The sequence below is a fragment of the Humulus lupulus genome, chromosome 3 (genome assembly GCF_963169125.1).
Source record: "Humulus lupulus chromosome 3, drHumLupu1.1, whole genome shotgun sequence".
Classification (NCBI taxonomy): Eukaryota; Viridiplantae; Streptophyta; class Magnoliopsida; order Rosales; family Cannabaceae; genus Humulus; species Humulus lupulus.
Genome location: NC_084795.1, coordinates 69,071,946 through 69,090,257, shown reverse-complemented (window position 1 = coordinate 69,090,257; position 18,312 = coordinate 69,071,946). Strand labels below are relative to the sequence as shown.

Here is an 18,312-nt window from a genome sequence, read left to right as displayed (position 1 = left end):
TCCTACGCCGCAACCAAGACCGACCCCCACAAGGGAGCACTTCTTCACGATCTCTCCCCATGTGCCCGAGTTTGTGGTTGATAACGCGGCCGGGCCATAGGGTGTTAACCTAGGGTTCAAGGTGCTGACCCGAGCTGGTCAAAGCCTAAGTAGCTTCGCTCCTCCCCAATGGGAATTTCTGACCTCATGCAACGATGCTAACTCCATTTTCGACAAAGGCGGCAAGCTCATCATCTCGGTAAGCCATTTTTCCTTTAATCCTATGATGTGTTAATTCGAATATTTCCTCCACTGACTTGGTTTTATTTTTTCATACAAGCCTTTAATTCCTTTATTCAGCATAACTTCATGTTGAATAATGAGGTAACCAGGAGCAAGGCATTGGCCCAGGAGGCCAGGGATGCCCATCTGAGGCTGGCAGACGAGCTCAAGGTTGCCCGGCAGGAGATAGCGTCTCGAGACGTAGCCCTCTTGAATATGTCGGAGCTTGAGGCGACGCTGGCAATGACCTTGAAAGAGGTCGAGATCAAGAATTCTGAGCTCAAGGCCCTCCGAGAACAGAACGCCAAGCTGGAGGAAGAAAAGGTAGCCACTTTCGATATCATCGAAGGTGAGAAGGCTCGCCTCCCACTACACCAAAAACCCATTTCCATAACACAAAAATTTAACACTTTTAAAAAAGTATTATAATATATATGAGTGTATATGTATATAGGCAGGACTTATTGCAATTTGGCGCCTAATTTTCCCAGCCCCCCAAAAATTTTCACACGGTCCCAATTGACCAAAAAAAAGAAAGAAAAAAACCCATTTTCACACGGTCCCAGTCGGTCCCCGATTCCCCTCTCTCTCTCTTGTTTCTCTGTGTTTACCCCCTCTCTCTCTCTCTCTTCGTTTCTCGACCAATCTACCCAGGAGGAGGATGATTAAGCTTGCCCAGGTACGTTTTCCTCTCTTCATGTAAATGTGTATGAATACCCATTTTCAAGTTCGACATTTTCAGTTCTTCTCTGCGCAAGCTTTGTTTTTCAAGTGGGTTTTTGACATTGTACTTTATTTCGAATCCAGTCCAACATAATCTTAACTAATTCTCCGTGCCAAAAAAACCTCGGCAAGGTTAGTGTTTTAATCTCATCTCATCAATTCTGTTTACTTTATTTTGTTGTTATTGAATTTTCCTTTTGGATTCATTTAGAATGATTTTGATGATTTGCTTTAGGGTTTGATCCTCTGTAATTTTGATTTAATTTGTTCTGTTAAGTCTTCGCTTTGGACATGATAACTAAATTTTGAGGAAGCTTCTACACCAAACTCGAAGAAATCGTTAGAGGTTGCTTCTACTCTCTCAAAAATATATACGACTCTTTTTCTTTTCCAAGCTGAGATGTTTGAGTAGATTTTCATGCACTTAAATACTTATCTGGAATTTTTATTTTTATTTGGGTTTTTTATTATTATTAACTTTTTATATTAACATGCATAATTTGGGAATTGATTTATGAAATTCGGGTTACTAACCCTAGTTATCTTCATATTATTTTTCCCCGAAATCAAATCCATCTCACGGCCCACACCAGCCTTCTTAGTCCCCTCGTTCGTCGTTTGTCAGTGTCCATCTCGACGCTGCTCTACTCATAATTTTTTTCTTCTACCCTTTGCAAATCAGGTTGGCTATGGATTTTTCTTTCTCTTCTTAGTTTATTTTCATTTTTCTGTCCCATTTTTGTGTCAAAATTGGCTTTAGGGAAATCTTAGTTTCTTTCTCTCCCTCAAATCAATTCATGATCAAAGATATCCATAAAATTTGGGTCTATTGCTCTCTTCATTTTTGGAAGGCTCAAACTTTTTATTATTGCCAGCTCCATTTTGGGAGCTTGCGTTTATAGTTTAGTTTTCCTTATATGAGTTTATGTACTGATACCTCCATAAATATGTGAGCTACTTTCATACCTCATCGTTGATCTTTCTTGTATGGCCGAGAAGAGATTTCAATATGAAGTCGTAAGAGTTTCGAAGAATTGTGGAATGGTCAAATTTGAGACATGATGGTGTTGCTTGGATAGTAGCTTATGGGATTTTAGATTTTCCATTTTTCTTTGTGCTCTTTAATTTTTAATTTTTTAAATATATTTGATGTTATTTGCTCCTGGGACTTTATTTGAGGTGTTTGGAAAAGTACATTTTGATTTGTGATGATTCGGAATTTTGTGGTCAACTTTTGAGATAAATTTTGTCATGTTTCTTATTTTGAGATTTCAATATGTATTTGTTAAAATGACTCACAGACTGTGATCTAAGAAAATGTATAGTTTCAAATCTGAAATGATCATATGTTACGTGGCAGGAAAACCAACAATGTAAGATATTTTTATTTGCCTTTCAAGTGTTTGTTAACATGTTTATACGAGAATGTGGTTGTTTTTCCATTTCCCCTGTGTTATTGTATATTTATTACTTTTCAACTGCTGCATATTGCCATGTTGCATTATTAGGTCAAGAGTTGCATGGATAACAATAAAAGTTCATGCTTTTGGATTAGTATTAATTGACTTGCATTATACAATAAATTTTACTTTATTTCAAATCCAGTCCAACATAATCTAAACTAATTCTCTGTGCCAAACAAACTCAGAGTATTTTCAGCATGGACAACAATAATTGGAGATCTATTCAAGGTGGTGAACCCATGATAGACAATACTGATTGGAGAACTCAGCTGCAACACGATTCGAGACAACGAATTGTCAACAAGATGTAAGTGTCTTTTGAAACAAGAGATGCCTTGTTAATGGAAAATATTCAGTTGTACCTTAACCACTTAGGGCTTGATTGGATTGATTAAATAAAATAAAAATAAAAAACTTGTGTTCATTTTCAATTTTAAAAGATAGGAAACATGATTGGAAATCTTTATTTACTATGCATATAGTAACATGTTTATCTCTTTTTGGAAATTATTCTAATAATTTTCATAAATACAAAAGACCAAACAAGATATCAAAGTAAACTTTCAAGGAAAACTTCCACTTTTTAGTATTTTTATTTTTAAGAAAAATAAAACAAAAACAAAAATCAAGCCCTTAATAGTTTGATTTTATTCTTTATGAAGTTTCCATCTTCAAAATTTATCTTATTGTAAAAAATATATGAAAGGGTCATTTTCACTGACATATGTAATCTGATGTATTTACCGCAAGAATGGATACTTTGAAAAAGCATCTCCCATTCTCGGGTCAAGATGGATTTCTTGAACTAAAGAAAATTGCTGAAAGGTTTGAGGAATAGATTTACAGTGCTGCCACAAGCCAGGTACTTCCATATTTCTGATCACCTTCCTTTTCCTTTTTTTTCCTCAGTCACCTATATGTATTACTTGCATTGAATGCTGACATGATGTTATAGATGGATAAAGGCTGATTTATTGCTTAATATCATGATAATCGCATAATAGGATTTATCTATATATAGAGAGAGACACACACACATAGGCTGACATTAGGTTACACGTACTATCAAACAACCAGTTAGATATCTGAGGCTAACAACCCTAAAATATAGGAAACAGATTAATTAGGGATTTAAACTTAAATTCCCTTATCTAAAAAATATCCAATCTGCAATAGATGTACTTATGTTTACATGTTAATGTTTTGTGTCCTTGTACATGAACGATTTTTATGTATGTTGCTCCCTCCTAATTGGCATTTGTTTATGATTGTTACAGTCTGATTATTTACGAAAAATTTCACTGAAGATGTTGTCAATGGAGAATAAGTCTCAGAACAATAATGTATCCAACCCTTTGCCATCCAACCCCACTAATAGCAGAACCACAGATCCAGGTATAACAATGTGTTGTTAAATGGAAGCCAAAAAAATGTGTTTCTTAAGGGATACAAAATGCATATTTCAATCAAATTCTATTTTGTTCCATCCTCTTCCAAATTTTATGCTTTACTTTGGCATGTGGAGAAGTTATGTATGTAGTTATATAATAGCTCTTAGGAGCTTAATTTGGTAGTTAGAGGATCATGACTCATTCTCGTGGGGTCAGCTATCAGAAAAATATAATTTTTTTTACATCTGCATTGGTAGGGATGTAATGGGGGAACATAAATGCTCATTATTTCAAATTATCCCTGATAGAAGTTTTGCTTGGACAAGATCTGTTGTCATGCCACCTCAAGTACACAATCAAGGGCAATCACTTGTAATTCCATTGTCATCTAATCAGGGCCAAACTCGACAACAACTACTATCTCAGAATGTTTAGAATTCTGCTGTTGTTCAAAGTTCTTCCAGTGTATCATCTACTCTTCTTCCTCCCACAAGCTTAAGTCAAAATATGCCTGGTAATTTTGCATCAACAACAACAATTAGGCCCCCAAAGTAACGGGTTACAACAGCAGCTGCATGGAACTCAGACTGGTAACTCAAGCATGCAAACTAATCAGCACTCTGTGCACATGCGACAACAACAATCCAAAGTTCCAATGCAGCAACAATTACAACAGAGTGGATCTAATTTGCTTCCATCTCAAGCACAATAACCACAACAGCAAATTGTGTCACAGATTCAGTCATAGCCACAGATGCAGCAATAGTTGGGTTTACAACAACAGCCAAACCAAATACAACGTGAAATAAGGCTTCAACCATCAGGTCACAATGTAATTGATCAGCAAAAGCAGTTATATCAACCACAGAGACCTCTTCTAGAGACATCATCAAGTATGTTGTTGCCTTGTATAGTTTTGCATTGTTTTAAAGGTTTCTATAATTAGCAATTTTGCATTTCTCATATTATATTATGTGAACATCCTTTTGCAGCATCTATCGATTCAGCTACAACTGGACATGCGAGTGGAGTTGATTGGCAAGAAGAGGTTTACCAGAAGGTAATATGACTTGTTCATTAAACTGATTCCACCTATCAAGCTAGGATTGTGTAGATGTTATGGAAGTAATTAAGATAATTGTGGATGACCAAGAATGTGAAACATACATGCAGTAATAAACTATAAAGATCTGATTTGGAGGATAAAAAAACGAGCAGAAATTATGGTTGTTATTATATTTCATAAAAGCATGTACTATGTAGCTGACTGAAGCATGTTAATTTAAGTTATCGGCACCTGAAAAAGTTAAAGTTAACTGTTTTGTTTTTCATTTGTCGGCAAATCAAAACAATGAAGGAACTGTACTTACCTGAACCTCATGAATTGTATCAAAAAATTGCTAGCAAATTACAGCAGGTACGTTCTCATTACAGAACAGCCACTCGATCATTTAATGAAAGCGGTTAGTCATTGCTTTTTCCTTTCACTTGATAATGTATTCATTTTTGGTGGTTCCTCATTTGTTGTTGGTTAATGATTTATAATAATCTCTGGTTTCTAGGTAAAATCTATGTCACCTAAGGCATTGAGTGCTTCTATCAGGGACATTGGCTCTGTTTTCAGCATGGTTGATAGGTTTGCAGGATCAGCTCTCGGCAATGGATCTAGAGCTGCAGTTGGTGAGGATTTAGTTGCTATGACAAACTGTCGTTTATAGGTAAGAAATTTCATGAGCCACAACGGAACTAACGGGACAAGGAAAATGAAGCGCTACACTAGTGCCATGCCCTTAAATGTCGTATCATCAACCAGTAGTATTAATGATTCGGAAATATCAGAACTAGAGTCAACTGCAACATTTGGTATCAAGAGGTGTAAGTTAGAGGTATTTGTCTTTTGCTGAAATGGATGTTTGTATGAATAGGACCTATTTTAAACATGGTTCTAGCTTCAAAGATCCATGTTTGACATTCAGCTCAATCTTAGATCTGATTTAGTCACTTGACTGATAGTGGAAGTGATTTTGGTGTCTTTCTGATAGCATATACTGAGACACATAAAGATATGCTTATTATGAGTGTGTTGTGCTGAGAGTTCATTTTATCATATCCATTCAGAAACTTATACCTATGAAGTGACTATGGTGATCTTGTTGCAGGCAATTCATGCTCTTAAAGACGAAATTAGGGAAATAAATCAGCATCTTATTGACACTGTTATTGATATTAGTGAGGAATCAAGTGTTGTAGCAGCTGCTGCTGAAGGAGGTGAAGGGACCATTGTCAAGTGCTCTTTCAGCGCCGTGGCACTCAGTCCAAACATGAAATTGCAATATGCTTCAGCACAGATGGTGGGTTCTCAAGAATGATGAAGGGATTTTATCACCCATATGTAGTATTTTATGTGTTGACTGTTCTTTTAATGTTTTGCAGTCTCCAATACAGCCATTAAGGTTGCTTGTCCCCACAAATTATCCCAACTGTTCCCCAATATTATTGGACGTATTTCCAGTGGAAGCCAGGTAAAGGAAAAATCACACCAAATCCTCTCAAATAACACGGAAAAGTTTTCAGTTGATGTTGTGATAGTTGATGTGTATCTCTTGGAGAACTTTTTGTTCAGAAAAATGTAGATTGAAAAGCTATTTGTGACATAAGAACCTTCATATTCCAATTTGGCTGAATATAAATGAAAATGAAACTTCTCCAAGCTCAATTCTTTGAATATAAATGAAAATAGTATGCCTCTTTTTTCGTTTATCTTTTTGGCTATGTAAGGTTTAGTTATGATTGTTAAATTGATTTATGAAGGTAGGCTGTCAATCTCATTGTAACTTTGTCTTGAACAGGAAAAACATACCGTCTACGGGTGCATAATGTCGGTATCTCAACTAATTTTGACAAGAATTCGCCACAGTAGTTAGTTGTGTGAGCGAAAAGCAATAATTTGATTCAAAGTTTCGATTTTGAATTTTTCTTGCAAACGTTTCACCTGGGTATCAGTATAATTTCGATTTTAGTCACCGTAATTGCTTAATATGGTTTTTTTTCTGGGCTATTGATCTCTTATGTAATTGAAGTTAATTTTATTGCCTCTGAACTTATATTTGTGTGAATTTCCATTTATTAATGCAGCATTTTGATTCATATCTTGTTAATGAATTTTCATACTTTAATCCGATAAAAATCAATTTTTTAGCTGGAGTTTATACTGCTTTTATTCATATTGTTTCTGATAGTTTTTAGTAGATTCTCTTACATGGTTAAATTGTGTCTACTCACTGCATAGTCAATGCATTACTTCATAAGACCACTCAAGATAGTTTTATATGTAGTTAAGGAGTCTAATTAGTTAGCATCAGGATTAGGACTCCTAGTGAGACTAATTAGGCTCTTGGGCTTTCATTAAAATTTTCAACCTTTATTTTTAATACTTGTGTAGCTGTGATTTATGTGGTGTTTAGAATAGCCTACCAAAACCTTCATTAAAGTAAGGTGTTGTGGATACAAAGAATCTAGAACATTACCTTCTAAGTTCATAAAAATTCTATGTAGATCATTTCCTCTGTTCGTATGGTTGCCAATTTTCCACCCATCCTTCATAGAATCTTTTACATCAATTAGCCAAAGAGCAAGTCTAAATTTAATTCAGTTTTCTTATGCTATTTTTCTGGCATGCATGTTAACTATCTTTTGGTTGAGACAATTTATTCTTCAAAAACAAAATTTGAGCAGAAACATTATGTTATTTTAACCATTACAATTTATTTTTATAGAAGCTAGAAGCTAAAAGTTAGATAAGAAAATGAGATAAAAATATTGCTAGACAATTTAATTGTGACAGTCTTGTCTCCATGAAGTTTAATAAAAAGGTCCAATTATTATGAGACATGTCTAGAATCCATTCTTTTTTGTTTTTCCTCTTCTTTTTTTATATAATTCTTTTGGCTGCTCCTTCTCATGATTAATTCAGTATTGATTATATTTTTTAGCTCATTACAAGTGTTGAATCACAAATATTCAACACTTGCATATATTTAGATAAAGTTTACTTCATTCATTCTCTATTCTCTTTGATGAATGTGGTGCTATTTGGAGAGACCAGTGATAAGGAACATAGCATAATGAAAATTTCATCTGTTTGCCATAATGGAGTTGTATTGTATTGTATTGTATGTATTTGGTTTCGATTCATGTTAGGGTGATTGGTGCAGGATAATTGGCCTTCTGTGATGTTTGCAATGGCAGGAGGGGTGGTACTTAGCCTTGGAAATCTCTCAACTCAGTATGCTTGGGCTTTTGTTGGCTTATCAGTCACAGAAGTGATCACTGCAAGCATAACAGTTGTTATAGGTCCTTTCTTTCATTCTCTCTCTCTCTGACCATTTCTAAATATTGATGTTTGTCTATGTTGCTCTTATAGATACTGAATTTTTTGCTTCTGTTGCGATCTTTAATGGTGACGGAACAACCTCGAATTACTTTTTAGACAATAGAATTAATAGAGTCAAGATCCTTTTCCCTGGCGTTGGCTGCTTCTTGGTTGTAGTTTGCCTTGCTTCTACTGTCCACTCATCTAATGCAGCTGATAATAAAGAAAAGCTTGAAGGTTTTTCATCTAAAGAGGGGTATGTTTCATTCAATAAATGTTAAGGTTATCAAAGAATTATCTTGTTTTCATTCATTTTTAAAAATAAAATCATCGAGCTTGTTGAGTGATGCAATTTTTGCTTAATTGTTTTGTTTGATGGTGCACTTAAGGATAATGAGAATGAGCAGAAAACTAGCTGTACCACTATAGATGGCACTGTAAAAGACAATAATTTTTAGTATGGAAAATCAATTAAAATTCTCACATTTAGATGAAAAGTGATAATCTTGTGTTGCAAAAATACTACACAACAATATTTGGACGTTCATCACCTGACATTCAAATCCAAACATCTCAGATTCTCTATCACATTTAATAATTATAACTCTTGCTACAGGTGTTTGGGAAAAGCACTCTCATTGGACTGTCCATATGTTTCTTTGCTGGTGTTTGCTTTTCTCTATTCTCACCAACATTCAACTTGGCAACAAATGATCAATGGCATACATTGAAAGATGGGGTTCCTCACTTGGTTGTCTACACTGCATTCTTTTACTTCTCAGTATCTTGTTTTGTCCTTGCTATAATCCTCACATCACATTCCTTTACTACCCTGTGCTGGACTTACCGAAATCATCATTCAAGGCTTATATGTTGAATATTTAAGACTACTTGAATACTTTAAGAATATTTTGTTGTTGATGACAGTGTTGAATGTTATAAACTAATTTGTGGATTGTTAATATAATGTTGAATGTTTTTACTTTTTGTTATTTGAAAATCAAGTTCATTTGATGATGCTCGTATATATTAGAAAGCTAATTTTAATTATATAAAAAAAATTAAAATATAATAGAATAAATTAGTGTTATATAAATGAATATATAATGAGAATTTAAACTTATCTAAATATTAAAATAATACGAAAAATGTGTTATAATATCTATTACAATAACACTTTTTATAAGTAAAGAATTTTGTTATGCAAACATTATTATATAACACAAATAATGTGTTATACTAAAGTGTAGTAAAACACAAATTTATAAGTATTGAAATGTGTTATATAATCGACTATAAATAATATAATTAAACACTTATCTATTTATTAAAATAACACAGAAAGTGTGTTATCGTTGACAGTATAATAACACATCTGTATAACAATGATAAAGTGTTATGTAAAGTACCCTGACTTACGATAACATAGTCGGTCTTAACACATCATAAAGTGTTATGGTATGTTTTGATAACACATTTTTGGTGTTATTAAAAGCATTTTGTCTTGTAGTGTCCTAGAAGATCAAGGCTAAGAAGGATCATGTCGTTGATATGGCGATGAATCGAATCTGGGTGAACAACCCCGAGCTCGATACAAGCTTCCTAGACACCTTGGAGGCCGAGTTCATCTATAGATGGCAGGCTTGCCTTGATGAGGAAGACGCCAGGCTCGAGGCCGAAGAGATCGTGGGAGCATCAGGAACGGCTGGGGAGAAGGTGCCGACTCCATAAGTGTGGAATCATGGGTTGTGTCACATTATTTTTTGTAACTCATTTTATATATATGCCCTTGGGGCAAAGACAATACATAGCTTGCTTTAGAGCTATTTCTTTATTATTTAGACAGTAATTTTAATCTTTATGCACACGATTTTCTTGCTCGAAAACCTTCATGCATTTGATTTTACATTCAGCTTTTGCTTTAATATTTTTTATTTACATTTCCGGGTCGAAATATTTCAAGCATGTTATACTAAAGGCTTGCTTTTATGTTTTTTTATTTGTACAAACACATTTGTTGGATTTAAGCTCGAGTTTCAATGCATTCATGCACAGTTTACTCGATATATCCATGTCTGGCCTCGTTATTGTCAAGGTCGAACCTTACTTTTACCATGTACTCGAAAGTACTTATATGGCATGTAATTTTTTGTAGTTTGGTTATATCTTGCTTTTCTAGTCACTTTTTCTCATCCTCGAGTAGGTCCTCGAGGTTGTGAGGTTGAAACTTATTTTTGCAAAATTTTCCAGCCTCGAAATCAACTTAATTCGTAGGTTGTTTATTTGTTATTCCAACTTTTTTATCGATTAGTTTCAGCTGGTTTGTTCCAAACTAATTTAGCTCGTGTTTTGTTTGTAATCCATACACTTATAATTTTTTTCAATCTGGTTAAATGCAAACATCTTTATCTCGCGTGTTTGGTTATTAATCCATACACTTTTAGCTCGCGTATACACTTATAACTTCTATGTCAGGTTAATGATCCAGACATTTTTATTCCACTACAACAATTTTTAGTATATATTACATTAAAGAATAGCATATATTTAAAAGTGCTATTATTGGTGGGGGATTAAAAACCCACGGAACATATTTTGGCGCCACATGAATAAACCTCAGGCGCCAAAATGAATTATATTTTTGGTCTCATCTTCCAAAATCCCTAAATCTAAGTTACCCGAAAGATTTCTCTCAGCCTCCATCTCTCACTCTCGTCTCGTCTCTCCGCCCTCTCCGCCTCACGAAGTCTCACTCTCGTCTCGTCTCTCCGCCTCACGAAGTCTCTCTCGTCTCATCTCTGCCTCACGAAGTCAACTTTTCGGCCAGCCGAGTTGCCTCCGTCTACAGCGAGGTCCAGGCGAGTCGCATCGACCACGCCCTCCCTCTCCCTACCGTGCTCAGAAACCCCTTCAAGATCGTCGAAGGACCACCTAGTTCCGCGGCTGGCAATCCAGGTATTGGATCCACAGTTTTTCGTCGATTAAATTGGTTTTGTACACTATGATCTGTTACGAACACTTCCAATCTTTGTTTGGTTGATGGAAAAATTGCCGGAAAATAGTTAAATTAGGAAACCAAGAAATTTGTAGGTTTCGACTTAGTTTTAGTAAAACATAGCAATTTTTTTTAAAATAATAAAAATTTATGCGGCTTCTCGTTTTCATGTAGTTGTGTTTTTCTTTTTATGCTTTCATATGAAATCGCAAAGCTTTTTCCTCAACTTTTCGGCCAGCCATCTGCCTTGGTGGTGCCAAGCGATTCTGACTCTAACGATTCGCAGAAAAAGTTGAAAATTGGTGTCGTTTTGTCGGGAGGCCAGGCACCTGGAGGGCACAATGTCATTTCTGGAATTTTTGGTGAGAATTTTTTGTTATCATAATTCGTTTTCTTGCAGTTAATAGTGTCCAGTATGGTTGAGTTCATTCATTCTGTGCTTCCTGGTAGATTACTTGCAGGAGCGTGAGGTACAGTTGGAATCATGAAGGGCAAGTATGTGGAACTTACACCAGAATATATTTACCCGTACAGAAACCAGGTGAGAGTTTGGACTATGGTTTGGTTTTGTCATTTATGCAGTGGAGGTCCATGATCATGTGTAAAGATAGCTGCTTCTGAGTGTTCTAATTTGCTCAGAAGATATAGCGCATCCATTCTATTCTAGTGATTTATACAAAATTCATACATGCAGATGCTGGCATTTTAACCAAGATATTGTATTTGATTGGAGAAAATTTTCTTTTATCAGGGTGGTTTTGATATGATATGTAGTGGAAGAGATAAGATTGAAACTCCAGAGCAGGTGACTTTTTTTTCTTTCTTCACAGTTTCATGTTAAGTTTTATTGACACATTAAGTTCATAATAAATTGTTAAAATGGATTTTCCTTTTAGTTTCAACAAGCTGCAGATACTGTCGCGAAGCTTGATTTGGATGGACTTCTTGTTATTGGTGGGGATGACTCTAACACAAATGCCTGCCTCCTTGCTGAGAATTTCAGGTATATAACTAATTTTTTTCTTTCTAGAAAAATCTTGCTTGGCAGATGGAACTGTTGCCTGAATTTGTCTTCATATGTCATTCATGTAATCCATGAATCCATCTATTTTTTACGTGCTTGTATCAGTGTATGGGAACCATCCAAATAGAATTTAGGGATTCTTTATCTAACAGTTCGACAGGGTTACAGGAGTCTTGCCTTTAACGCTGTTTCGTTGGTTTGTTTAACACAGTTTGGTTTTTTTTTCTTTTGTTCAACCAGGGGAAAGAATTTGAAAACTCAGGTGATTGGGTGTCCAAAAACCATTGATGGTGACTTGAAATGCAAAGAAGTCCCAATAAGTTTTGGGTTTGATACTGCTTGCAAGGTGACTGCAACTAAAAGAAATTTTTTATTACTTGAACCCTTAAATTTCTTTGTGGTCCTTTCCATATATCGTGTAGGAAATTTTGGAGCAGCAATCTTTATTTTTTAGCAGATACGAACTTGAACCCCACTAGCTTAAAAATTTTATCCATGTACCTGATGATAATTTTATTTGTTGAAGCATTTTTTTTCACTGCCACTAAGTTATATTTATATTCCTAGAATCATCTTATTTACTTGCTAATTCATTATGGTCATGAACTTATGAATTTACTTTAAGCATTAACCTTTACATGTTAAGAGAAGGAACTTCTCATAGAAAATTGTTTGCAGATCAGTTGGTTAATTGTTGTGTAGGCCATCAACTATAACTAGCAAGAAAGTTTGGTGACGCTGTGTTTGATGAAATAAAGTATATTATTCAATGTACCTTGTCCTGTTTAAAAAACTAATTAGGTGTTAAAGTTATTATTCTAACAGGTTTATTTCCTGAGAAATTAAAAAAAAAAAAATACTTCATTGGATCATGTATATAATACTGACTTGATTAGCCTAAGTCTGGTTCTGCCTGATTTTCCTTGGCATGAATAGCGTGACACTTTCTATGATATGCAACTAACAAATACACTGAAGGAAACTAATAATAATGTGATGCACTTCATTTTATTCAGATATATGCAGAAATGATTGGAAATCTCATGATAGATGCCAGATCAACTGGAAAATATTATCACTGTAAGTATGCTGGTTGAAAGTCATGGAACATGTAGTGATTTAGCTTTTAGATTACATTTTAACCCATCTTATCTTTTGATTTGCACTCTACTGTGCTTAACGAAATTTAATTGTCAACTACAGTTGTGCGACTTATGGGGCGTGCAGCTTCACACATAACACTTGAATGTGCTTTGCAAACTCCCAAACATTACAATTGTTGGAGAAGAGGTACCTTTGAATGACTTGTCTTGCCTTGTATAGCTGCTCGATTAAAATTTATACAAATGCAGTTGCACATAGATGTTCTGGTATGTAGACAAGGTGCAGTGTCTTGATATGGAACACAATTTGAAAAGTTAATTTTGTTTAGTCGGTTCTATTTTTAGAATCAGTATCGTTATGTTAAAGGTGTGTCCACATTGGGTTCGAATTATTAGTATTGACAGTATGCATTACTAAGTTACTGTGACCTTAAAATCTATTTTTGCTGATTGGTCAATCTTGTAAAATGTCTCCATTTACTATGACATGGTAAAATGTCAGCAAATGAGAAGGATTAGTGTGGCACAATCATCAATATCAGCATATTCTTTCTATATTTTTTGTTTTAGTTTTATTTTTTATTTTATTTTGCAATTAGGAAAGGTATTAGATGTGATTGGCCTCCAAGATGCTTCATGTATAGTAGGCAACAAAAGAATTAGATGTGAGAGCGAATTGGTATTTTGTTTTGGGTAGTCGTCCTTTATCCTTGGTTGGTTATGTTTCTAAATTCCTTTCAGTTGCATTTGTCAGTCTTGTGTTATTTACTTTTCTTTCCAGTGAAATTTATATATTTGGACCTTGGCTATGTAGTTGATGTTTGTCTAGGTAGATATCTATTAAATAGTCAGTCTTAAACACTAAAACAGCGACTGTCTACATCACACATCTTTGTTTTTCTAAAAAAGTTATTATTATGTTTTCTATAGGTTAGTTTCCATTTCAAATTTAGTTTTCTGGCATTGTAGCCTGGTATAGAATTTGGTTGGGTTGCTCAAACTTGTGCTTATTAGTACTGTAATTGAGCATTCTGCTTTGAGGTTTCTTGCTTTTACCATGTCCTGGTTGTGGTCTAAATTCTCTTATTTTGTGTGAAATTAATTCTAGCTGAATTTATGTTCTCTTTTACAGTTTCTAAATTGTGGGCAAAGAAGAATGCCGTGGGGAAGGAACAGGTGGCACAGCTTGTAGATGACATATATAGGTTTGTCTTATATCTTGCACTATCTAATTCATAAAGTCACTGGATTCTACTCTTTTTGCTACTATCTATTTTTTTTCCCTTAGAAAATACACTTTCCTGTTTCTCAGAAAAATGCAAGTGTCTGCAGCCCCTGATTTAGCGTCAAAGGGACAGGGTGTCTCAGATAGCAATAATGTGAAAGTCAAAGGGGAAATTGATGATCACTCTTTTCAGTCAGAAACAAAGGTTCGGTGCCTCTGTGGGATTTCATCAGAAAAGGAGTCAATGATCAAGGTATTTGTCACACACTTTGTTTTCGTTCCTCTTAATGTTGCTTATGTTCCTCTTAATGTTGCTTATGTTTTCTGTTGTGTATTTAAGTATATTTAAGTATAAGTATAAGTATTTAAGTATATTCTAGTTGTATTTCAATGCCTATAACTAGGCAGCGAAAGCTTGGTTGATTTTGGTATTATACTAGTTTGTTGTCTTTTAACAAGAAAGATTCATTAAAATTGGAAGTTTAGTGCTATTTGATTTGAGTGCTTGTTGACATTGCCAGCATTGGAATCTAAAAGTATTTACTTTGAAACTAATAAACACTCCTAGTTTAGTTTCTTCTTTTTTTCTATTTTTCTTAAGTAAAGTTGAAGGTGTTTATATCATGTGTAATGATTATGACTGTGCTGAGTTTTAACTTATAAATGTTAATATTAAATAACAAGTTTTTAGATTGGTTTGGGCAAACATTAGGGTGATAGTTATGTGTTTCTCCCTGTAATGCTTGAGCAGGGAGACCAGTGAAAAGACACATTACAAATTTTTGCATTGAATATTGTCCGAGCCAATCAATTTTTGTCAAGACACATTACAAATTTCAATTGAGTGTGTGTTTGAACTTGATTTATTAATAGAAATGGACACACTTATAAAATCTAGAGCTCACCATGATGAAGTGAATCTTCTCTGTACATATAACCTTGATCTAAAATCCTTTTGATATCTAATGCAAACGTTATTTGATTTTTGCAAATGATCTAGCAGTAAGAGTTTATTTGTTTTGTCTTCTTGTTTAGTTAAAATAACTTACAAAATGATCTAGCAGTCTGAGTTTATCTGATTTATTGGTTTTTACATGCACATACACAACTTTCCTAGGCTCAATGCTGAAGTTATTATATTCAATGTATGTGTTGAATGTTTATATAGCTTCTCTTAAGAGGGCCCAATTTTTCACAGCATATTTTGTATAGCTTTTCTCAAGTATTTTCTTTCATGTATTTTTTTAAGTTTTGCTTGTTAATTCTGAATTGATGATTCTTATTTTTTGTGAAATTGATTGTTGTTTGTTTGCCAACAACCAAAGTAGAATTATGAATATAGATTACTTGGTTTAAAAAATGTTTGGAATCCTTGTCTAGTGGTACTTAGGCATTGTGATATGACTGAGAAAGGACATGAGAAGGAGTTTAACTTGAAACAAATAACTAGAAAAAATTGCATAGAACAATAAAAAGAAGGCCAATCTCATTTCAAGCTCTGTTCTGCAATTTTTTTTCCCTTGTATTGAAGCATTTATCGATCTCATTTCAACATTTCATATTTAAGGTGTAAAATTTGAGCCTCTCTCTATCATTTTAGATTTTCTCTAGAAATCCAAGTCTCATCTTTTTTTTTTTTCTGCAATTTTGGGTAAAATCTGAATCTGATTCTCATATTATAATTGTAGCTCTCTCTATAAAATTGTCTACTATATTCATATCTATGTTAATGAAGCAACTAGTAAATTGTTGAAACATTCTCTATGCCTCAATCTCTTTTTGCTATATAATCTCCTTTGCTTATGAGTAATTTTATTGATTTGATTTATCAATTTTGAAAAACTAATTATTATAATAGTATAACTTGTAGCTTTTCTACTGTCATGATAAATTTGCCAAAGGATCATTAAGTGTTGACTGCTTAGGATACTTTTTGTACTCACCTTTGATGACACTTGATCATTATAATATTCCCTAGAAAGATTCAAAAGATCATTAAAATGTGGTACCTGTTAGGCCAATTTTTACAGCTACTAACTGTTTTGGTTAGTTAGTTGTTCATTGTAACTAATTATTGTTATTTTGTAGATTAGTTACTTTATTAGTTTTGGTCTTTTCTGTATATATACTCTTTTGTATCATTACTTCATTAATGAGAATTGATTCTATTCATTCAGTCACTAAGTTTCCTTACAGTACCTACCACCAATGAGGAAAAAAAACATTAAAAATGTGGTAATTAGAAATAGTGAACATGATTTTTGCTGCAGTTGTTTACAATATTTGGAAGAAAAGAAATAGGTGTATATATGACAATTACTCTTCATCTGTTTTGAGTTTAGTTCAGGATATTAAATTCACTACTAAGTTTAGGCTTTACAAAGTGTATAGACACAATATTTCGGTTCAAGATCAGCTATTCATTGAGCATATTCTTTGTAATTAGCTGCTGATTTCTTTGTTTCGGCCGGTTCCTCTATTTGAGGTTAATCTGGACTGTTTGATTGTACTTGTCCTCTATTAAATACTTGACCTGCCTTTGCTCATTGCCTTTTTTTGTAATGTTATAACTCCTTTTTTTTTCTTTCTTTCTTTCTCCTTTTTTTTTGGCTAAGCTTACTTTTCTGCTGTATTAATACCAAAAAATTAAAATTTGAGTTAGCACCTATAATCAATTGCTATCTTCACTGTAGGGATCTGATTTCTTCTTCTTTCATGTAGTTAGAAAATATTTCTAGCTTTTTTTTTTAACTTTCTTTGGTTTTGATGAGTCTTTGATCTGAGTGGTGTGTACATATTAAAGATTATAATAAGGATGCTGAAATGTAAAACATTTTCAACCATATCATCAAACTAAAGGCTTAGGCCTGCATTAGATTTTGAAATATCTGAAAGGGTATGTACCAACTATGTCCTGAACCTTTATATTGGTGTTTGCAGATAACAAGGGATACTAGTGGAGTTCCTAAGGTTCTTACAAGGTTAGATGCACCCTCATCACCCTTGGCTGACACCATGACATAATATGAGAGCTAGAGATCCTTTTGTCTGTGAAATGAGAATTTAAATTTTTCATGTTTCTTAAATTTGTTATTCTATTTTATTACTTCTCTTACTTTTATTTTTGTTATAATATTATGCTAATTTCAGACACAATTTAAGTGTTAGAATACTGAATTTATTGTATGTGAAACTCAAGCAGAAATTTCTTCTATACCTCTTCTACTGCCTTATCTTTACAGGGTTGTATGAACTCATTATTAACTTGTTAAAACAGTAAAATACAAATATACTGAAACATATTGATATACTTCACTGTATTCTCTTAATGGCAGCAAGTTGTTTGACAAGTTTGATTTTATTTGCACTGTATTCTCTTTTCTTATTTATAGCTTTGGTAAGTTATAGCTTATATGATAGTTATGGGATTGGCTTTGCATTCACTTGTTATATTATTTATTTATTTTAGTTTTCATCTTGCAGTTGTTCCCAAGCTTTGTTTGAATCTTCATTTCGTTTTCTATTATGCTTATTTATATTTGGATTTCTTAATTCTGTTTTGTTCATGTTGATTATAGTTAGTAATGATTTAAATGGGGCTAATTGTATGTTAGGTTTGTGGCATCAGCTCTCCAAACCTGACTGCTTATCTTTCTCTATTTATTTTTCAGAGAGTTTGAACAAGTTCCCTCGAAGGACTAGTACGCCATTTGGGGTTCATAGTCAAGCACAATCTGAAGAACAGCTACAACAAC

The 18,312-nt window shown here is 33.9% G+C and overlaps 2 protein-coding genes and 1 pseudogene across 2 annotated transcripts; all 3 read left to right on the top strand.

Moving 5' to 3' along the window:
* The first annotated feature begins 1,258 nt into the window (after positions 1–1,258).
* On the top strand, positions 1,259–6,898 carry LOC133824316 (mediator of RNA polymerase II transcription subunit 15a-like; annotated as a pseudogene).
* A 1,084-nt stretch (positions 6,899–7,982) lies between these two features.
* LOC133821180 (ureide permease 3-like) lies at positions 7,983–9,017 on the top strand. Its single transcript, XM_062253642.1, has 2 exons — positions 7,983–8,466; positions 8,827–9,017. Exons 1-2 carry the CDS (start codon positions 8,237–8,239, stop codon positions 8,939–8,941), a joined length of 345 nt encoding a protein of 114 aa, XP_062109626.1. The 5' UTR covers positions 7,983–8,236; the 3' UTR covers positions 8,942–9,017.
* A 2,671-nt stretch (positions 9,018–11,688) lies between these two features.
* Positions 11,689–13,651, top strand: LOC133824315 (pyrophosphate--fructose 6-phosphate 1-phosphotransferase subunit beta-like). The gene is made up of 7 exons (XM_062257193.1): positions 11,689–11,746; positions 11,957–12,010; positions 12,102–12,208; positions 12,470–12,575; positions 13,246–13,309; positions 13,433–13,519; positions 13,608–13,651. The coding sequence occupies exons 1-7, from the start codon at positions 11,690–11,692 to the stop codon at positions 13,649–13,651; spliced, it is 519 nt and encodes a 172-aa protein (XP_062113177.1). The 5' UTR covers position 11,689.
* The last annotated feature ends 4,661 nt before the right edge of the window (positions 13,652–18,312 follow it).